At 40.0% G+C, this 21,210-nt stretch overlaps 1 protein-coding gene across 3 annotated transcripts; it reads right to left on the reverse strand.

Moving 5' to 3' along the window:
• Positions 1-16,103: 16,103 nt before the first annotated feature.
• Positions 16,104-20,158, reverse strand: LOC110868079. 3 transcript variants are annotated; one of them, XM_035975144.1, is made up of 4 exons: positions 19,949-20,158; positions 19,770-19,873; positions 17,578-17,714; positions 16,104-16,156 (listed from the first exon to the last, which is right to left on the reverse strand). In XM_035975144.1, the coding sequence occupies exons 1-4, from the start codon at positions 20,039-20,041 to the stop codon at positions 16,119-16,121; spliced, it is 372 nt and encodes a 123-aa protein (XP_035831037.1). In that variant the 5' UTR covers positions 20,042-20,158; the 3' UTR covers positions 16,104-16,118. The 3 variants fall into 3 exon arrangements, 2 of the variants coding, with proteins under 2 accessions (XP_035831037.1, XP_021972859.1); XM_022117167.2 differs by having other exon boundaries at positions 17,578-17,717; XR_002552154.2 differs by lacking the exons at positions 16,104-16,156; positions 17,578-17,714 and adding an exon at positions 19,478-19,692 and having other exon boundaries at positions 19,949-20,146.
• Between the last annotated feature and the right edge of the window lie 1,052 nt (positions 20,159-21,210).

A 21,210-nucleotide genomic window follows, 5' to 3' on the forward strand; every position in this document is an offset into this window, starting at 1 on the left:
CTGAACTATCATAACTCAAATGGTTCGTGAGAAGAGGATGAAGGATACAGGATCCTTATCCTTTGGTAAAAAGTAAGGAAATGTAACAGTTTTAAGATAAGGACATTACCAGAGTAAGGATCACTGACATCACCGGGATCCTTCGAGGATACTTCAGTGTAAGGATCACATGCTTGAAGGATCATGTTCACATAAAGTATCTCTTTAAGTGAACAGCATTCCAGGCTCTTGGTAACAAGTTTCCTTCCATAGTTAGCAATCTGTATGCCCCCTTTCCTGCTTCAGCTTCAATTAAGTAAGGGCCTTCCCACTTTGGTGCTAACTTCCCGTCAGCAGGATTAATAGTGTTTTGGAATGTTTTTCTCAACACCATATCCCCGACTTGGAACTTCCTTATCCTAACATTTTTGTTGTAGGCACCAGCCATTCTTTGTTGGTAGCTTGCCATCCTTATCCTAGCCAGATCCCTGATTTCCTCAATAGTATCCAAATCCTGAGCCAGGATTGTAGCATTTTCTTCAGGATCACGCGCACTTGTTATAGCAGTTGGGATCACCATTTCTGTTGGGATCACTGCTTCTGCCCCAAATACTAAAGAGAAAGGTGTTTGACCAGTGGCATTCTTGGGAGTTGTCCTATCAGCCCATAGCACATAAGGTAACTCTTCTGCCCATTTTCCCTTCTTGGATCCTAGCTTCTTCTTTAGATTGTTGATGATGATCTTGTTGGATGATTCTGCTTGGCCATTGTGGATGAACTGGTGTTGATGTTATCATCTTGATTCCCCAACTGTCACAAAAGTTAGTAGTTCTGCTTCCAATGAATTGGGAACCATTATCACATACAATTTCAGAGGGGATGCCAAATCTAGTTATAATGTTTCTTTTGATAAAGGATATAACTTCTTTTTCTCTGACTTGAGAAAAAGCTTCAGCCTCTATCCACTTAGAGAAGTAGTCAGTCATGGCAAGCATAAATACTTTTCCACCAGGTGCTTTAGGGAGCTTGCCAACTATATCCATCCCCCATCTCATGAAAGGCCAAGAGGATGGTATGGGGTGTAGCAATTCAGCTGGTTGATGAAGGATATTGCTGTGTCTTTGACAAGGATCACATTTCCTAGCATATTCTACAGCATCCCTTTTCATGGTTGGCCAGTAGTATCCTGTTCTAAGGATCCTTGAGAATAATGCCCTGCCCCCATGTGGTTTCCACAATCTCCTTCATGGAAGTCTCTCAACACTTCTTCAATTTCAGGATCCTCAATACATCTTAAATATGGTCCTGCAAGGGATCGTTTATATAGCACATTATTTAAGATTGTAAATTGAGATACCTTGATCCTGAAAGCTCTAGGATTTTCTTCCACCGGGATCTCTCCATGTTGCAAGTATTTCATGATTGGTGAGACCCATGATCCTGCATAAGATTGAGCTTCTTCACTAGGGATTACTGCAGTATCCTCTTCTATCTCCATGGCCACTTGATCTTCAATAGCAGGAGCCAAGATATGGATGATAGGGATACTTATGTCTTCTGGAATTTTTAAGGATGATCCTAAGTTGGCCAATGCATCAGCTTCCGTGTTATCCTCCCTTGGTACCTGTGTTAAGCTGAAAGAGACAAAAGAGAGTGCCAATTCCTTGACTATCTCTAAATATTTGGTTAGTTTTTCACCTTTAACAGCATAGGATCCATTAAAGTGATTAGTGATCAATAATGAGTCTACATATACTTTAAGATATTTCACCCCCATATCCTTAGCAATTTGCAAGCCAGCAACTAAGGCTTCGTATTCAGCCTCATTGTTAGTTGCTTGGAACTCACAGGCTATGGAGTGGGGTATTATGTCCCCCTGTGGCGATTTTAGTAGTATCCCGAGCCCTGTGCCCTTGACATTTGAGGATCCATCAGTGTGTAGTATCCAAGGATCCTTGGTCTCATCCAGCTGTTGGACCTCCAATTCTGCTTCTCTTTGTAGATCACTACTGAAATCAGCCACAAAGTCAGCTAGTGCTTGTGATTTAATGGCTGTTCTTGGCTCATATCTTATATCATGGGCACTAAGCTTTACTGCCCACTTAGCCATTCTTCCTGACATCTCTGGTTTCCTGAGGACATTCTTAATTGGAAAGTTAGTTCTAACAACAATAGTATGGGTTTCAAAATAATGCCTTAACTTAGTTGATGCCATGATTAATGCAAGAATAAGTTTTTCGAGGTGTGAGTACCTGGATTCGGCATCAAGTAGACTCTTACTTACATAGTAGATAGGATATTGTGTACCTTCGTGATCCTTAACAAGGACAGCACTTACAGCGGTTGAGGATACCGCCAAATATAAGGATAACACATCTCCTTTTTCGGGCTTTGATAATGCTGGTGCTGAGGACATATATTCTTTAAGGGCTTGTAAAGCATTCTCATGTTTCCCAGTCCATTCAAATTTCTTGTTCTTCCTTAGGATATCGTAAAATTCCTTACATTTTTCTGAGGATTTTGATATGAACCTGTTCAGAGCTGCTATCCTGCCTGTTAGCCTTTGCACATCCTTAGCATTGGCAGGGGACTTGATGTTTATTAGTGCTTTAATTTGCTTCGGACTTGCCTCAATGCCCCTCTGAGTTACCATATATCCTAGGAATTTACATGCCTTAACACCAAAGTGGCACTTTGAAGGATTAAGCTTCATGTTATAATTATCAAGGATATCAAATGCTTCCTCCAAATCCCTTAGGTGATCCTCAGCTTTCTTTGACTTGACTACCATATCATCTATGTATACTTCCATAGTTTGTCTAATTTGATCTTTGAACATCATATTCACCAGCCTTTGATATGTTGCACCTGCATTTCTTAATCCAAAAGGCATGGCAATATAACAATACAAACCTGTTGGGGTCATAAAGGCTGTATCCTCTTGGTCAGATGGTTCCATCTGAATTTGTTGGAATCCAGATGATGCATCCATAAAGGTCAACAGTTCATGCCCCGCTGTTGCATCCACCATGGAGTCAATGTGGGGTAATGGGAAAGGATCCTTGGGACATGCCTTATTCAGATCAGTGAAATCGACACACACCCTCCACTTTCCGTTTTTCTTTTGGACAACGACCACATTGGCTAACCATTTTGGATACTTTACCTCTCTGATCATGCCTGCTCGAAGTAGTCTCTCTACTTCTTCTTGGATAATGGCATTCCTTTCTGGTGCAAACTTCCTCCTTTTTTGATGGATTGGTTTGATAGACCTGTCAATGCCAAGTTTGTGAGTAATGATCTCCTTAGATATACCTGTCATATCTTCATGTTTCCAAGCAAAGGTAGATTTTCTTCTTTTGAGGAAGGATATTAAGTCTTCTTTCATCTTGCCAAGGATCCCTGATCCAATATAGATTTTTGACTCATGATCATTAGGATCCAAGAGGATTTCGTCCACATCTTGTTCCCTTGCCTCCAAGACATTCCTCGGAGGATACTGTAATTGCTATTGCTCCCTTGGCTTCGAGGTTGTCTTCATGGATGAGGTATAACAATCCTTAGCCTCCTGCTGATCACTGTCGATCTTGATTATTCCCCATGGGCTAGGGAGCTTCACACATTGATGGTAGGTGGATGGGACTGCTTTCATATCATGTATCCAAGGTCTGCCAAGGATAACATTGCAACAAGACAAACAGTCAATAACACAAAATTTCTGATAATTATGTAATCCTTCCACGTAGATTGGGAGTTTGATGTCCCCCAGAGTTTTCTTCGTTTCTCCACTGAATCCTACAAGCACGGAGGATCTTGGTGTGATGTCTGATTCTGGGATACCCATTTTCTTCAGAACATCAAGCTGGATAATGTTCACTGAGCTTCCTCCATCGATAAGGATCCTGCGGACAAAATGGTTAGAGATAAAGAGAGTAATAACTAGACTATCATGATGAGGATCCTGAATGTTAATGCGATCATCCTCATCAAACGTTATCATCTTCCCTTCTGAGACACTTGATGTCCTAATAGGCCTTTCTCCATTATCCATTTTTGACTCCTTTGCATGTCTTTTGGCCGCCGAGAAGGATGTACCACAGATGTCTGATCCTCCGGAAATAAAGTTGATCACTTGTGCGTTTGCCGGGGGTGCTGGAGCCTTTTCAGGGATCCTTTCAGGATCCTGAGTCCTTTGCTTTTTTCTTCCCAATAATTCTTTTAGGTGCCCCTTGCTTAACAGATATCCAATCTCATTTCTTAAAGCTATGCATTCTTCAGTTAGATGCCCGAAATCCTCATGGTATGCACACCATTTTGACTTGTCTTTAGTCCCGGATGGTTTATCATTCTTCCTGGGCCACCTAGCTTTTTCGCCTAGATTCTGCATTGCAAGGATTAGTTCATGATTATCAACGGAAAAACAATATTCTGAGATTGGAGGATAGTCTTCATCATCCTCTTCTTGGTCAACAGCATGCACATTCTGGTTCTCATTTCTATGGTAGGATTTGAATTTGTTGTTCTTGAAGGAGGATCCTTGCTTCTCCTGTTTTGAGGATCCTACTTGTCTCTCCTGGATCCTCTTGTCATCCTCTAGCCGGATGAACCTGAGTGCTCGAGTTCTTACTTCATCTAGATTCCTGCATGGTGTCATAACAAGATCATCATAGAATAATGAATCCTTAAGCAGTCCCATTTTGAAGGCTTCAACAGCCGTAGCCATATCCAAGTTGGGAATGTCCAAGGATTCTTTACTAAATTTAGTTATATAATCCCTTAATGATTCATTATGATTTTGAGTTATCCTGTACAAATCACTAGTTAATCTTTCAAATTTTCTACTACAAGAGAATTGGTTATTGAATAAATTAACTAAATTGGCAAATGAAGTAATAGAGTAAGGGGGAAGACTTAGCAGCCATTTAAGAGCTGATCCAGTAAGAGTGGATCCAAATCCTTTACATAGGCATGCTTCCTTCAACTTTTCTGGGATAGGATTGATCTCCATCCTCTCCCTGTATTGTGCTATATGCTCCTCTGGATTCGTTGTGCCATCATACAGCTTCATAGTAGGGATATGGAACCTTTTGGGTACCTCTGCATCACAAATTGGTGGTGCAAAGCGAGATACATTGTGGCTTCCATCTGCAATCTCCGGGATAGGCTTGACTACCCCCGGAACACTTGAGATCATATCTTTAAGCTTCTGCAATTCCCTGGCCATAGCATGATTGACACCTGTATCCTGCATGAATCCATGGTTAGTGGTAAGATAATTATTTAAAGTGTTACCTCCCATTGGGTTCAAGTTAGTGAATCCATATTGCTGGGATTCTGGAATAACGGATGGACCTGTGGAAGCAATGGTCTGCATTGGAATGAAGTCTCCTTGATGGACATCTAGACTTCCTGTTTGCAAACTTTTTAGGGATCCTGGCATCTGGGAGGATCCTGGTATCTGGTATGATCCTGGAACGAAGGAGGATCCTTGAACCTGGAATGATCCTGGAGCAAAGGAGGATCCTTGACCCTGGGATGATCCTGGAACAAAGTAGGATCCTTGAAACTGCTGTGCTCCCGGATAGGCTCCCGAATTTATGAAGGATCCCATATGCTGGGGATAGGATCCTGCCGGCTGAAAGTGTGAGCCTGATGCCTGAGTCATTGCTGTCGAACCGAGGTGCAATCCTCTTGATTCTCCCATAATTTGCACGTCTGGAATTCCCGATGGCTGAGAAGTGATCATTGGAGTATCAAAGCTCAAGGATTTGGGCATCAGTGGGGAATGATCCTCTGCCGTTCTCTTTTGTCTTTTGAGATCTCCAATTTCCCTGAGGATCCTATCATTAGTTTCATCCTGCCGCTGCATACGATCCTTCATCTGCAAAATCAAAGTAAATACATCACTAGTACTGGGAATATAAGAATTCATAGGAGAAGAAGATGGAGGTTTAGAGTTAGTAGGAGTTTGTCTCTTCTCAGCATTCTTCTGGGATCCTGCCGGTGGAGGAGGTAGAGTGCTTTGAGACGAGGTGACTGCAGACATCGCCGTGGACATGTTTTTCAATGATGAAGCCATGTAATTCTTTGAAATGATTTCGAACAGAAAGTTTTCTTATGAATGAAGCACCAATTGCCCCACGGTGGGCGCCAAACTGTTTTGGCCAAAAATCACACAAGGATAATGTAACCAAACTTTATGTAAATGGGGTATGATGCTTGGTTAATTATAAAAGTAAAGGATCACTTTTATGAGAAATATGCAAAGACACAATGATTTATACGAGGAAAAAGCCCTTGATCAATATATGATCTCCGGCATAAAAAACCTCGGGTGATGGCAACTACCGATCACCAAACTTCAATATAAGAACAAAATGGTTACAACTTCGGATGATAATGAGCTGAGTACAAGGATCACTATTGTTTCGAGTGTCTAAGTGTGTGAGAGTTGCGTTGTATGTTGTGTGTTCTTCCAAATGAGGAAGAGTGGTATTTATACAAGTGTAGGTGACCTATTTTAGGTAAAAAGACTAATAATCAGCTCATTACCCCTTTAGAAATAAAAGACAATCTAGCCTAAATTGCCGCCCTTAAATCAAGCTAAGTTTCCATATCCTTTGCAACGTCTATCTCCGATTAAGCTAATGCCATAATTGTGAAGACGCGTCCCTTGATTATGATGCTAAGAGCGTATCCTGCTAGATGTTCCTGCAAAATAACATTGTATTAAACGAAGGTAACCGTTAGCATGAGGATCCTATAATGGTCCATGATCCTGATCCTGAAGTCCTGTTGAGAATCACTATCTGTCAAAGAAACAAGGATCACTGGTTAGGATCACGTGTAAGGATCATGCATAATAAAATTCCAGCCCTAACAACTGATATGCCTACTGATTCTGTTATTGCCCCTTTTCCTGACCCTGTGCCTGTACAGTTCAAACATGTGCCTCTTGCAACCTAAGTTGATCCTCGATACGCGCACACCCGAAGTGGGTGGATAGTCGATGACAATGGTTACCTTTCGAGTTTCCTGTGACTCCTGTTTCAGCCCCTGCTTCAGTCCCTATGAATGCACTTTTGTTCCCGTCACATGGCCCGGAGCCTGCACCCAAGCCAGCTACTACACCATTTGGGTCAGTTAATGTTGCGCCCGCTGAACCTACACCTTTACGTGGTCACGATCTTGTTACCTTGTAGACTGCCAGACATTGCACCCCTTGTAGCTACCTGCATCAGGCAACCCCCTCATCTGTGAAGAGGTTTGTTTTCCCTTGTGAAGATCGACGCCCATTGCGCCATCATGCCTGACACTTCCCGTCAGGATATACCCGCGCCTCGTAGAGATGCTCCAGGCCGCACCGCTTGCTACATTCACCCCTACAACGCTTGATAAGCCGATTCGGTGGTCCCTATAAACGTACTATGCTAACTATAAACCCTCACCATTTCTCGCATTATGAAGAACACACACAGGATAAGTTGCTCCTGTAACATCAGCTACAGTTTAAGGATATGGGCCGCAAAATGTTGGAGCTTGGGCTGACACCACGACCGGCAACTTCAGATACAAAACATAACATAACCAAAAACAGGAGTTAAGCGTCTACATCACAAGACGACATATTGTCTAAAAAGTTCCTGTGAAACACCACGTCCTCCACTCTGTCTTTCGCCAGCATGCATTGATCCGCCACATACCTCAAGATTCCCTTTTGCGCACTTGACCGTTACTAGTACATCGTTCCCAGGATGCTGATGCTCGTTTCCTTACTATCAAGCAACAGATCAGCTAGTTACTTTAACATATATCCTAGCTCGAGGAGGAATTCACGCATGTCGACAGTTTATTTTTCTTTCCTCCTCCACCTCAGTAACCAGTATAGTTGGTTTCTGGACTATGAAAATTGCATCACGCTTGAGTAAATACGCTAATGATAAGCCAGATTTCGGAGATTTTTGAGTACCACTTCTGACTATGTAATTTTGATGCAACAAAATACTTGTTGGACAAGGGTAGGGTGACCCTGTGTCCCTTATGATGCGACGCGTTTTGTGAAACACCGCGAGTGTGGCCGAAGGATAATGAAAGCCCAATCAGCTTTAAACACGCGACAATACTTACGACCACTGACTAACGGAAAACTCCGCCGCTATGTCCCCACTAAGCACGCTGTTGATCTACGTATTTGTGCGATAACTATAATACTACATGCTTACTTGCTACCTTCCTATTTACAAGATGTGCAATACATGAGATAATATGTGACTGAATGTATAACAACTGTGTATATACGTATATGTAATACACCTAGGAGGTCTTATTCGTTGAATAGAGACTGACGTGCTCGCGTCCTTCACAAGACCTGACCTAACCGACCTTCTTCTAGGAAGATGTCGACTCAAGGGAACACCAATATCAACCACCCTCTACCTACAACAGAGGCGGAAAGGCGAGAGCACCTCTTACAGGCCATCGCATGGTACGAGGCCCATCGCTCCGATTGCAGCGGAGGTACCTCAGGAAATAACCCCCCCAACGGCTGCACCTACAAGCAGTTCTTGGACCACAAACCTCGAGAGTTTGACGGCACCGGGGGTGCCTTAGCCTTCGTACGTTAGGTTGAAAAGACAGATTCAGTTCTACGATTAAGCAAATGTGACCACGAACATCAAGTCAAGTACATAACTGGACTGTTGTTGGATGAGGCTCTGTCATGGTGGAACCATCAAATTCGAACAATGGGTGAGACCGCTGCGTATGCTATGACATGGGACGAACTGAAGAGTCTGATGCGTGAAAGATATTGCTCGAGGGCAGAAGTCCAGAGATTGGAGACAGAACTGTGGAACTTGAAAATGGAAGGACCAAAGATAGCGGAGTATGTGCAGAGATTTAACGAATTATCATAAGTTGCCTTACTCCTGGGGACACCAGTGTTTAAGAGAATTGAACAATTCATAAGGGGATTGGCGCCTCAGATTCTAAGCCTGGTAACAGCATCAAAATCGTCAACGATCACCGAGGCTATCAGCATAAGCATAGCACTCACAGAAGAAGCAGTTAGACGAGGAGAGTTTTCCACTACGGAGGAGAAAAAGGAGACTGCTATAAAGGCATCTGGGGATAACAAGAGGAAGCTCGCAAATTTTAAGATGGTTACTCAGGTGAGTAACAAGAAGAAGGCCAAAAAGGGAAAGGATTACAAGGGTATCCTACCTAAGTGCGACAATTGTTTACGTTATCATGTCGGGCGATGCAAATATGGAAATTGTGGTAACTGTGGCAAGGTGGGACATGTCAAGGAGACTTGTTGGCAAAATGCTGAACATAGTAATGGGGACCAAGACGGTAGTGAGGATCACGAAGAAGACAACGACAATGGCAATGGCAATTGTCAAAGTAGAATGAGCGATAAACCGAAACGTACTCAAGGTTGTTTTAACTGTGGAAGCAAAAAGCATTTCAGAAAATATTGCCCTAAAAACAATCAGGCACACAGATGAAAGCTCCCCACCGAAGCTAGGGAGACACGCCAGGGATTCAAGCATGGAAATCGGTATGTTCCATAGTACCCAACGTTATGCGTCTGTACTACTTGATACTGTAACAAATTGTACGATTCACACTTCTAGAGTTTGAGAGTATAATTGGTTTAAGTAGCAAGTGAGTAGTTATTCCAGTACCCATTAGAGCTAGCCTAGGGGAAGCTAGTGGAAGCCAATGCAGTAACTGGAATCGGCACCATAGAACCCGGAGGGCGTAAGTTTACGCTAGATCTATTGCCAGTTGAGTTGGGAAGCTTCAACGCGGTAATTGGATGTATTAGTTGGCAAGCGATCGAGCGGAGGTTGATAACCGCACCTCGATGACGGATGAAGGAATAATTGTGACTCACGAAGCAGGATACGCCACCACCAATCACGAATTACTTATGGCTCGAAAGTTGTTGTGGGAAGGATGTGTTGCTTCCTGGCTCATGTCGGGGATAGGGGAGCCGAAGAACTAAAACTTAGCAATACCCCCGTGATCGGAGTATACCCTGAAGTCTTCCTCAAAGACTTGCCAGGGTAATCTCCTCGACGACAAGTCGAATTTTTGCATCAATCTGATTTCCAGGCCACGCGCCTGTAGCCAAAGCACCTCGAGCGACTTACACCTTCGGAGATGCAAGGATTGACAGTGCAACCTCAGTGGTTGATAGAGAAGGAAGATAACAGACCAAAACTTTTGTTTTGGATAACCTCAGTTCTGCTCACCAAAAGAAAGGGCGAATAACTTCCAAATGACCAGGAGCCGAACGGGCTAACATACAAGAGTCGGTGGCTTTTGCTGAAGACTAATGAACTTCTTACACAACTGACTATGATGATCCAACTACTACTATACGACTGATCGACGATCAAACATCGTCAGCAGAGAAATTCAGGGAATATACCAGGATGAAATTGTGGGACAATGATTGTGCTTAGACATAAACAAAATGCTGCCTCCTACACAATGTATAAGTCGGATCCACACATGGTGCGGAATCTGGAGGAACTAGAGGCCTTACAATCTAGGAACCATATCTGTCAACTCAATCAAACGTTACCAACTTGACAAACTTGTCATTTCGTACTTAAATTTGCTTTGAAGTCTTCACTCTTACTCCTAACGAGTAGATATTGCATTTCTGCTCCCCTCAAAGTAGTTGCATCACGTTGATTTCTTTCGCTGAGAGCGAACACATGTTTGTTTCGAATACTTGGTCATTTCTTCAATATAGCAAACACACATTGCTCCATTTTCTTGGAAACTTATTTGCCACACATGCACCTTTTGCTACGCACGCGGTTCCATTTCGAATAAACGTTTCATTAAAGCTCCGATATTACGTAGCTAAATCTAACCACTGGTTTGTGATTCGAATGAGCTACATTCTTGTCATTGTTGACTCTTTTGTTATCAAGTCAACACATGTTCTCGAAACCGTTTTCCTTCAAGTTACATGTTTACTACCCTGCCAAGATTCCCTTGTTGATACATACGTTTATTGTTGAGTTACGTTGAAACCATGTTCAATTGCTTGAACTTATCTAGTTCATATATTTGATTTAAGGCGCCATATGATGTATTGAGAGCATCATATTCTAATACTCTGGCAAAGATTCTTTTGTTTCTAGTTGTAGTAGATTTGGTTGGTCTACGACTCCATTAAAACGTTTGATCTATTTCGATACCTTGCGGTGATATTTTCACAAAATTGAAGCTTGCGCTAATTTGGTTACTCACTTCGTATACGAATTCAATTCTCTATGAAGTTGTTAACAATCCATTTGCGATCTTCACAATCAAAGCGGTCTCAACACAATTGTGTGTTAAGACAATGGTACATATATTCATTCCATAAGCACAATGTACCTCCTAACGATTCCTTAGTTGTCAATCAAATGCCTTGCGATGCTTATTACATTTCATCTTCGATTGGAAACAGTGGTTCTTTGATATTCCGTATTTAATTGGAAACTCTGTAACATGGCATAAGTCAAATCTTCAGATTATTTCGGTACACCTTCATCTGATCCCAAACACGGTGAATTTGTTCAATCACCACTATTATGAAATTATGTCATTGCGACACCTGGTGGTGTCATTACAAACTTGTAGCTTGTGCTAATCATGGACAACCGTTCCACGCAAAATACATAAACTTTTGTTGACTTGTCATTACATATTCTTGATGCAACTACAAATCAAAGCAAGAATACACCAGATTCGTTTGTATTCATTCGGTGTATTCTCGCCAATCAAAATATTCAACGCACTGAACCTTGCCACTCGGCTACTTGGGAGTTGACAGATCACTTTTACCATTTCATTGGAGTTGAAAATTTCCGAATTTATATAGAGGGTGCTATGTTTCGTGAAAACTCGCCGGGATACTGCAACCGGACATGGAGGATCTTATTAGTTGAAACTCCTCTCTTGTGGACCCCCCTGCTAGCTGGAATGCGTTAGGCTATACGTAAAGTACGTTTTGTACTTCTAACATCAACTGCTAAGAACACCCACCTTCTTAACACAAGGGTGCGAATTGCTATATATTCTTGGAACCACCAAGTGTGAGTAAGCTTTGATGCGGTTTGATGACTAACTACCTCGATGTTATACTGGCGTGACGTGACCAAAAGGAGTTAAGGTAGTACAAATTTCGAGGACGAAATTTCTTTAACGGGGGGAGAATGTGACAACCCTCACTAAACCAGGTTTCCGTACGACTTGATTAATATTTGATTACTGCTTAATTACTGTGCTTACCTGAAATTGTGAACAAACTGCTACTTGATTTCTGATACTTGTACATACCTGCATCATACTCTGTTTACTGTCACTACATTATTTACATGCTAAACCTTAGTGACAAACATGATGCACAAAAGCACAGTAGTAATATGAACGGATAACCTATTGAACGTGCTGTCATAACTAGCACCAGGCAGATACTGCCTCTAAGGCCTATATGAGCCAAAAAAATATTTTACTACACTAGTAGTGAGTGTAGGGATACAAGGGTTGTAGAACTGCGTCTCTAGGAATAAGTTACAATGACTGGATGTGCCTAAAACGTACACTAAGCACAAAATTCAGCACTTTAATTAACAACTCAGCTTCTAGCTAGCTAATAAAGTGCCAAAACATGAGAAAAATATTACTAGACACTTTCCAAAGTGTCGAGAATAAGTTGTGTCACTAAAAATAATTATAACGACACCTTAAAGCTTTGTCACTTTAACGGATTACTATCCAACCGAACAACCGGACTTTATCCGGAACATGAAAATATTGCCATTGACATTATTAGTCTTTTTCTGAGCCAGTTAGGGTCCCTGAATACCCTAACACCCGCCCTAAAGCACAACGCACAACTAACCGGGTTAACCCCTAACTTAACTAACTTATCTAACTATTACCTAACTAATAGTTACAAACTAACCAAGAACCCCCCCCCCTTTAGAAACCGTCCCCATCTAGGGGACATACTTTGTACACTTTTGATTATTTAATTCTTGGATGTTTAATATCTAAGAAACACAAAAACCATTGGATCTTAATCTCATTGTTGTCTATAAGTAACATGAGTTGCACAAGAACACTTGCATTCCATAACACCACACAACACACTCTCTCTTGCTCTCCATAGGCTTCGGCCGAACACTCCCCTATCCATCCATCATATTTTCGGTTTTGATCTTCACATTCCAAGATCATTCAAGTGTCAAGGGTCACGTATAAGGAGTCTTGGTGCACTCGGAGCTTGAAGGACCTCATTCTCTTGCTTTTATCCTCTCATTTTGTGCTTAGATTCTTCCCTAGCCTCGAGCTAGTGGTATGTTGCTTAAATCACTTTCTTGAACTAATTTAAAGTGGTTAAAAGGATATGTAACGGTTAAAACTCGTAATCTTACAAGTTGATGCATTAAAGTTTACTAAAAACACTTAAAAAGATGGTTAAAAGCTTATAAGTTGTGTAAAACTTGTAGTATTTGTTCTGTGTGGTTATTTGGACCCGATCTATGTTGTGGTAGCTCGGATCATCATTTAACCCGGGTTGGTCATGATCATGGATCATGACATAAGGATGTTTTGGAAGTAACAAGGGTTAAAGGATGAAACTCTACCACACACAAATCATGAACTTGTGTAAAAATGATTTTACTTACAAAATAGTGATTAAAACTAGTAGATCTACGGATCTACAAGTGGTATTTTCAACGAACCAAGTATCAAAAAAATCATGTTTTCTAAAGACGGATCTTACGTTAACAGGAATGATTTTTGGAACACACAAGTGTGTAAACACTTGCGTAGCACAAAGTTTCGACAAAATAACAATTTTTGTAAAAGATGACGAGAAGTTGTGAAGACGGAATTTCTTTAAAAGCAAGGTTTTTACGAAACCGGACTAATTTATATAAAGATCCGCTAAAAGTAATGAGATTTACTTCGTATTTTTGAGTAAATCACAAGTTCATGAAATCTTTGCGATTTACATATTTATTAACTAGTTTGTTGTGTTGAGTATTGTTTTGATTGAATAAGAAAACTGGTTGATTGATTTATAAAAGAAAATGATACGCTTGAAAGCGTGGCCACCTCCAGTTACAGAGGAAACTCTGGCGAAATTTTACAAAAACCTAACACTTAGAATTATTTTCACTATAAGTGTTAGAAACACTTTTCGACATGTTTTCAAAATATAAGTTTCGCCACGACTTTATTTACAAATATCGGAGGTGGGATTTTCACAAAATTAAACGTGATAAATATATATTTAGTGAATATATTTTTCACAACGTCACTTGTCAATTATTTTGTGAAGTATATAAATATTATTTTTAGGGTAAAAATAATATTATCGAACGTTAACGAATCCAAAATAATAAGAACGCCTTCACGATAAATATATAAGTTACACCGGTAACTATTATTACCACTCGATCGTTAAAACGTAACTTACGCATTTTACGGAAATATTTATGAACACGTATTTTTGTTAAGGTATTGTTTTGGGAAAATCTTATATAATAGAAATATAATATTTTTGAGAAAAATATTTATATTTTGGAATTAGAGATAAATATATATTAAGTGAGACTTAATAATATATTTCGAACGCACATGTATTAAATCCTCCATCCTTGGGAAGGAAAATAATTACCAAGTATGCACAGAATGTAAACACGAAATAGTTGTCTAACTATTTCCCAAAACTGAAACCATAAAGCTAAGGCACGACCGTCCGTCTAATAGAGTTAGTACATGTAGGTCGTTGCACAGCTGCTTGACTTGGAGACATACTTGGTAGAGACGCACCGCTGTGAGTTCATGTCCCCATTTTCTCTTAACTGTTTTCAGTTTTCTAAACTGCGGGGGTGAAATACATGTTACTTTGATTACGAATACTTTATACATGGTATGGTTAGCGTAAGGAGGGTTATTATTAGATCATGTGAATTGGGTAGGCGGAAACTTGAGGCCATTAATCCTCAAGGTAGGACCGAGGGACAGTAGCGGTAGATCTATCTGGGTGTAGCGAGCCCAACCCCTGAGCCCGCCTAATGGACCAGGTGGTGACTGTGTACCCATCACAAATTCTGCTAGGTTTGAGTCTTCCTACTTGCACTTCACATATGTCAATGGCCTTGCAAACCACTGCACTAGTTACGAGGTCGTCCAAGTTTAAGGGATGTGACTTTTTCCTGGACGAGTCACAGTTCTTAAACTGTGTTTATGTCATGTTGATGTTCGTGTCTGTTGAACATTGTTTATGTTGTTAGGATGTGTTTCCATTGAGACAATGTTATGGTATTTTACTTTTCAAACTTAATTTAATGGATGATCTTGCATGGTTTTTAAATTCATATAGCTTGTTATGGTTAAGCTATGGTATTAAGAAGTCACACCAAATTAACCACGCTTCCGCAAAGCCAGGGTGTGACAGCAGCGACTTTAGAACTCACAGGAGAAGTTCATCAGTTTCTCCATGGGAGAACTCAAAAGAAGAATAGCGATGGGGGGAAATCGTTGTGGTCACTGGTGGTTCATCCTCCGATGGCTTTACCTTCGCCGGAACCCTAGTCTCCTCCACCGGAGCCCACCTTTGTCTGATTTCACAGATAGAGGGACATGGGATTGGGGGGGGGGGGACGCATGTTTTGAATTTCAACTTTAGGGTTTGAGGTTTCATGTGATTTGAGTTTGAGTGAATATTTGGCCGCCTAAAAAGTTAGTGTGGTTTTTGAATTTGAGTGAATATTTGGCCGCCCGAAAAGGTGTTGTTGGAAAGTTACTAAAATCCCATTGTGCTTTGAAGCATTGTACACATGCTTCTAAGTATTATTATATTCTTTATAAAAGGACCAAATAACCAAACTTGCCCTTCTAATATCCATATTATATATAGTATAGATAGTTAAAAGGAAAATAAATATAAAACATAAAAGTTTTTGGGTATATATTTCTGGTAAACGGGGATATAGTGTAATCGAGTCGGGTATCAAGTAATCACATACCCGTAAAATATTTTTTTCATATCCATACCTGGCCCAATACCCGTGGGGTATTGGGTATACCCGTCCTAAACACTTCGGGTTTCAAGTATACTCGTCAAGCTCAGGTATTTTGGTCATCCCTATATGCAATTGAAATGCATTTTAGAGCATTCACAATGAAAACATTAAAAATATGTGAGGGAGTTTAGTTATATTGTAAGGAATGATTATTAGTGTTTTTGAGTGTTTGTGAGTGAAAGTGAGAGAAAATATATGAAAAAGTTATTGTTCAACTGTAAATATATGAAAAAAAAAAATCTGGAGAGAGAAAACCTTATATATTCTTTAATATTTTTAGAATGGTTGTGGGTGAGAACAAAGGTAATGATAAAGGTATAAAAAATATTATATAATTAAAAAGTAGTTGTTTTTTATGGAAGTATATGGATATGGATAGAGAATTCATAATGAATGTTGGTTGCATCAATTGGGCGGACTCCTCTAGTTCTCCCGATGTTGGGCCTTGGTCAATGAACTTCATATGAATTTTGGAGGCACACCAGGAGTAGAGATGGGCATAAAAACCGGTTCCTACCCGATTCCAGTGGACCCGACCCGTACCCGGTTCCGGTTCCTACCCGGCTAATAGTAGAACCGGTTCCGGGTTCAAAAAACCCGTAGGTTCCGACCCGGTTCCACATTTTATAAATAAAATCGGTTCGTACCCGGTTCCAACCCGTACCCGGTGCATACCCGGAACCCGGTTCCTACCCGGAACCGGTTCCGGGTATTACAAAAAAACCCGACAACTATTTAAGATATGGATTTTAATTGGACCGATGGTTTATATGAGCAGACCACATGGGCCGACAACTACAACACCTAATGGAATATGATTGGGCCGTTCAAAGACTGACAATCCTAATTATTTCACATGCAATTGTTGACAATGTCCGACAAAGTAATTCAACACTCTCTATTCTCATTGGGCCGATTAATATAGTGATTCTGAACATGCACATGTATTGTTTAAAAGGGCCAAAGACTCAAATTACTCTAATTGGACCTCCAATGTTAGTGGATCTGATTAATTGTATTTCATTTATGATCACATGCAGCCGTTTTTGATTCAAACGAAATGATTAATATTCAAACGAAATGAATATCTTTCAAACGGAATGATTGACGTGTACCCGGGTTGTACCCGGAACCGGTTCCATCAGGACCCGTACCCGGTTCCATTGTACCCGAAACCGGTTACGCCGGTTCTAAATATATTGACGTGTACCCGGGTTGTACCCGGAACCGGTTCCACAGAGAACCCGGTTCCACTCACTTGTATCCATACCCGGTTCCGGGTTGGAACCGGTTCCGGGTTTTATGAATACCCGATTATGCCCATCTCTAACCAGGAGTACCGTTTCTAACAGCCCAAACTAGAGGATTTATCAATGTGACTAGCTAAAAAATAAAAAATGCAAAACAAGCAAAAATAAATGCAGAATATTGGTAGCCTCATGAACTTGCAGGAGATATCAATGAAGAGATGATGAACAATTACCATAATGATCATGAACAGAAATCGAACTTGATGATGAACGATGCTTGTGAGTTGTGCCAATTGTTGCATGACTGATAAATCTTACTCGATGATGCTTCTGTAGATTGGTGAATGATTGAAGTACCAAACCGATACTTCTGCTGAATGATGAACACGACTGATCAGAAATCTGATGAAATTATGCCAATCGACGATAATGATATTCCGTCATATTTCAAAGATGAACACCAAACCAAGAGTCTTTATATAAATCCGATTCATTTGAAGAACCGAAGCAAAGAACACAACCAGCTGTTTGGTTTCCATTGTACGCCCCTAACAATATTAAGTTTAGTATTTTTTTTTTTTTTGTTATTAAGTTTGGGTTTTACAATTTTAGTCAGGTTTGAACCGAACTGTCCCAAACCAACTGCATTAAGCTTCCAAGACAGAGGGCCGCCCCAATTAGGGTATATTTGGTTGGTCTTGGATTTCTCGGTCAAATATGTTTATTGCTCACCACTAGTGTTTATAATACTTGTATAAAGTTATATTCATTTCGACGAGAGTAAGCAGTTTTTGGATAATCAAATAAACATCCCTGTCCCAACCCACAAAAAGTTATATAAGTAACCCATACTCGGTTTTAAACTGGAATACCCCCTCAAAAATTGGGTAAAAAGAGTAGACATAAAATTGGAGTTTGGTAGAAAAATAGTGGTTGTGGTTATAGGGTAAAGAAGGTAGACAAAATTGGGGTTTGGTCGGAAACTAGTGGTTGTGGTTAGGATAAATAGGGTAGAAATAAAATTGGGGTTTGGTTGGAAAATTGTGGTTGTGGTTAAAGAGGGTAGGTAGACTTAAAAGTGTGATTATTAGTTTGTATCTAGTTGTGGAGGCCACGGTGCTCTGGGGGTGAACAAAAAGGATGGGAATACATGGGACGGGAGCGAAACCATAATATTATGAGTTGTACCGCGGGTTACGGCTCAACCCCTTATTCGTAGTATTTTTTTTACGTTTTTATATAAATGATACCCCTAAAAAATACGAGGATACCTCTAACCAAAAAATAGGATACTTGATATTACTAAAATCCCATCTTTTTATAAAATTAAACATTTTCAACCCGAAAACTTGTCGAATAATTATGTCCGAACGATAAAATAAGTCCAAATTAACAATAATAAAACTGAAAGGAGTATCTAAATATAATTAATAAAATTAACCCAAGGCGCAGAACGATAAAATTATACAAAAAAGTAGAAAACATGAAAATCATATAAAAAAGTAGAAAACATGAAAATCCCAACGGCTATTTCTAAAACACTAACTGATATACCTAATACCTCTGAATATGTCCGATACCCAACATGTACATACCTGACAAATACCAAACAGGTAATTCTCGGATATAGTACAAGATCTTACGACCAAATATGACACTTAGACCATAGAATTTCGTCCCCCCTGTCACCGGCTCGTCCCCCTCGTGCCACACCGCCCCCCTGGGCTCGTCACGGCGCAATCAGTCAAACAAGGACGTTGGCGACGGGCTGACTCCTCTCACATAAACCTATACATACATACATATATATACATACATACATACATAGATATACATAACAAGGCTGTCCCCAAGGGGGTGGTCCTCCACCCATGCTGATGTGGCGCCTACATGACGGATAATCCCTAAAGGGACTACCCAAACCACACCCATGGTCTTAATTTAGTCTATGTGTGGCACATTGACATCCTCTGTGGGGCTCAAAAACCCAATACAGATGGTCTTATGAGTTGGGTTCTAAACCCAAAACCATGTGTTTTTTTTCACAGCCTGGAACATTTCCCAATTTACTCATGCTTTACACACACACAAAAATTCATCTGAAAAAGGCTTAATATCAAAGATCAACAGACATCTCATAACAAGATCCAATAGTATCTAAAGCAACATCCGAACAAATTAAATGAAAAGATGTTTGACAACAAACTCAAATAGTTTTCATTTCAATACATTCGGCGCCCAACAAATGGGATCTGTAACTCAAATCAAAACAATACCAAAAATAACAATAACAATAATCGACCCCATCAAACCAAATCAAAACGTCACAACCCTACATCGAATTGTTCCTGAATTGAAAAAAATTAACAAAAAGATTGCAACTTTGGCTTGAAAATCAAACAAATAAATAATAACTTCCGGTCACCTGTGAGCCGTCACCAATGTCTCGATAAACTTCAACCCATCAAATCTCGGTGCAAATTTCTCCTTCTCGACCTTCATTTCCCCACCCTTCACCCCTCTAAGTTCCTGAAACCACAACAATAATTAGTTAATTACAGTTATCTTCCTAGAATTGTAGAATTTGGGGAAAAACTGATGTACCTGAACGGATGAAGAAGGATGAGAGGAGGAGAGCGCCGCCGTAGAGGCGGCGAGGACGGAGGCGGCGACGGCGGAAGAAGAGAGCTTCATCATGTTGCCGGAGAATGAGAAGAAATCCGACGACCGGCGCCGGATCTCGACAAATTCCGGGATGTTGTTGGAGGGTTTGATGCAATGAATGTGGGCTTTTTATACATTAATAATTAATAAATTATGAATTAAATTCAATTTAATTGGGTCATGAGTTCCGCCTATGCGGCTACCCACCATGGTTGTTAATTTAATGGCATGTAGTACAAGCATTTATTCTTAACGTACAAACGCTTGTTGCTTCTAAGTTAAAGATGATTAGGGTTTCGATTGACGGAAGGGAGATGCCGTAACAACTTACCAATTACTGCTTTTGTTGACTTTTTCTTTACTTTTATAAATATTATCTTTGTTAATTTATACGAAATTATTACCTTTTGAACCCCAATTTTCTTTTTATTTATGTTTTATATGAGGCTTGAATCTAAAACATTCATTCTAAAGGTGTTTAAAAATTTTGTATTTTTTAATGGACCATCACTCTATTGATATGAAATTACTAACGTGTGATCGGTTTTAATTGTTGGGTTCTACTATTTACACCTAAGTTTTTGCTATTTGCACACAAGTGATGTTACATTAATAAATTCAAATTTTTGCTTTTGTTTTATAACTTCTGATATATAATGTTTTATAAAAATATGAATATGGTTTTGCGATGTATTTACTTTTATCTACGTTTTGATATAAATTTTACGAAAAACGGAACCGTATTAAATATAACGTTTTATAAGTCTTTATAAAATTTTATAGAGTAAATTGCACAAAACGTCCTTTAAGTTTCACCAATCTTGCTGGTTTCAGCCTTAATCTTTAAAAGTTGCCAAAACCAGCCTTTAAGATTAATTTTGTTGCTAGTTTCATCCTTTATCACTAACCCAGTTACTAATCCATGTTAAATGGCTTCACATGCATAGCATGTGAGGGTAAAACTATCTTTTCATGCATGTGATGTTATTAAAACCCTAATAAAATCTCAGACCCACTTCATCAATTCATTCTTCTTGTTCTTCAACCTAACACATTTGCAACTTTCTGTCCAATATGATGACCAGGAATCAAATAAAGCTTCGATTTAAAATTCTGATCGGTAATTTCGAGTGAAAATTTTTCCGGCGCCAAAATTATGAAAACAGGGACGATGAACTTTTCACCGAAGTAACCCGTCCGAT

The sequence above is a fragment of the Helianthus annuus genome, chromosome 7 (genome assembly GCF_002127325.2).
Source record: "Helianthus annuus cultivar XRQ/B chromosome 7, HanXRQr2.0-SUNRISE, whole genome shotgun sequence".
In the NCBI taxonomy this organism is placed as follows: Eukaryota; Viridiplantae; Streptophyta; class Magnoliopsida; order Asterales; family Asteraceae; genus Helianthus; species Helianthus annuus.

Bases quoted from the DNA above. Each gene is read 5' to 3' on its own strand.
- LOC110868079 (XM_022117167.2), bottom strand. From the start codon at position 20,041: ATGATGAAGCTCTCTTCTTCCGCCGTCGCCGCCTCCGTCCTCGCCGCC. The intron at 19,874-19,948 runs GTACATCAGTTT...TTGTGGTTTCAG, and splicing joins ATCCTTCTTCATCCGTTCAG to GAACTTAGAGGGGTGAAGGG. The intron at 17,718-19,769 runs GTGACCGGAAGT...TTCATCATTCAG, and splicing joins ACATTGGTGACGGCTCACAG to CAGAAGTATCGGTTTGGTAC.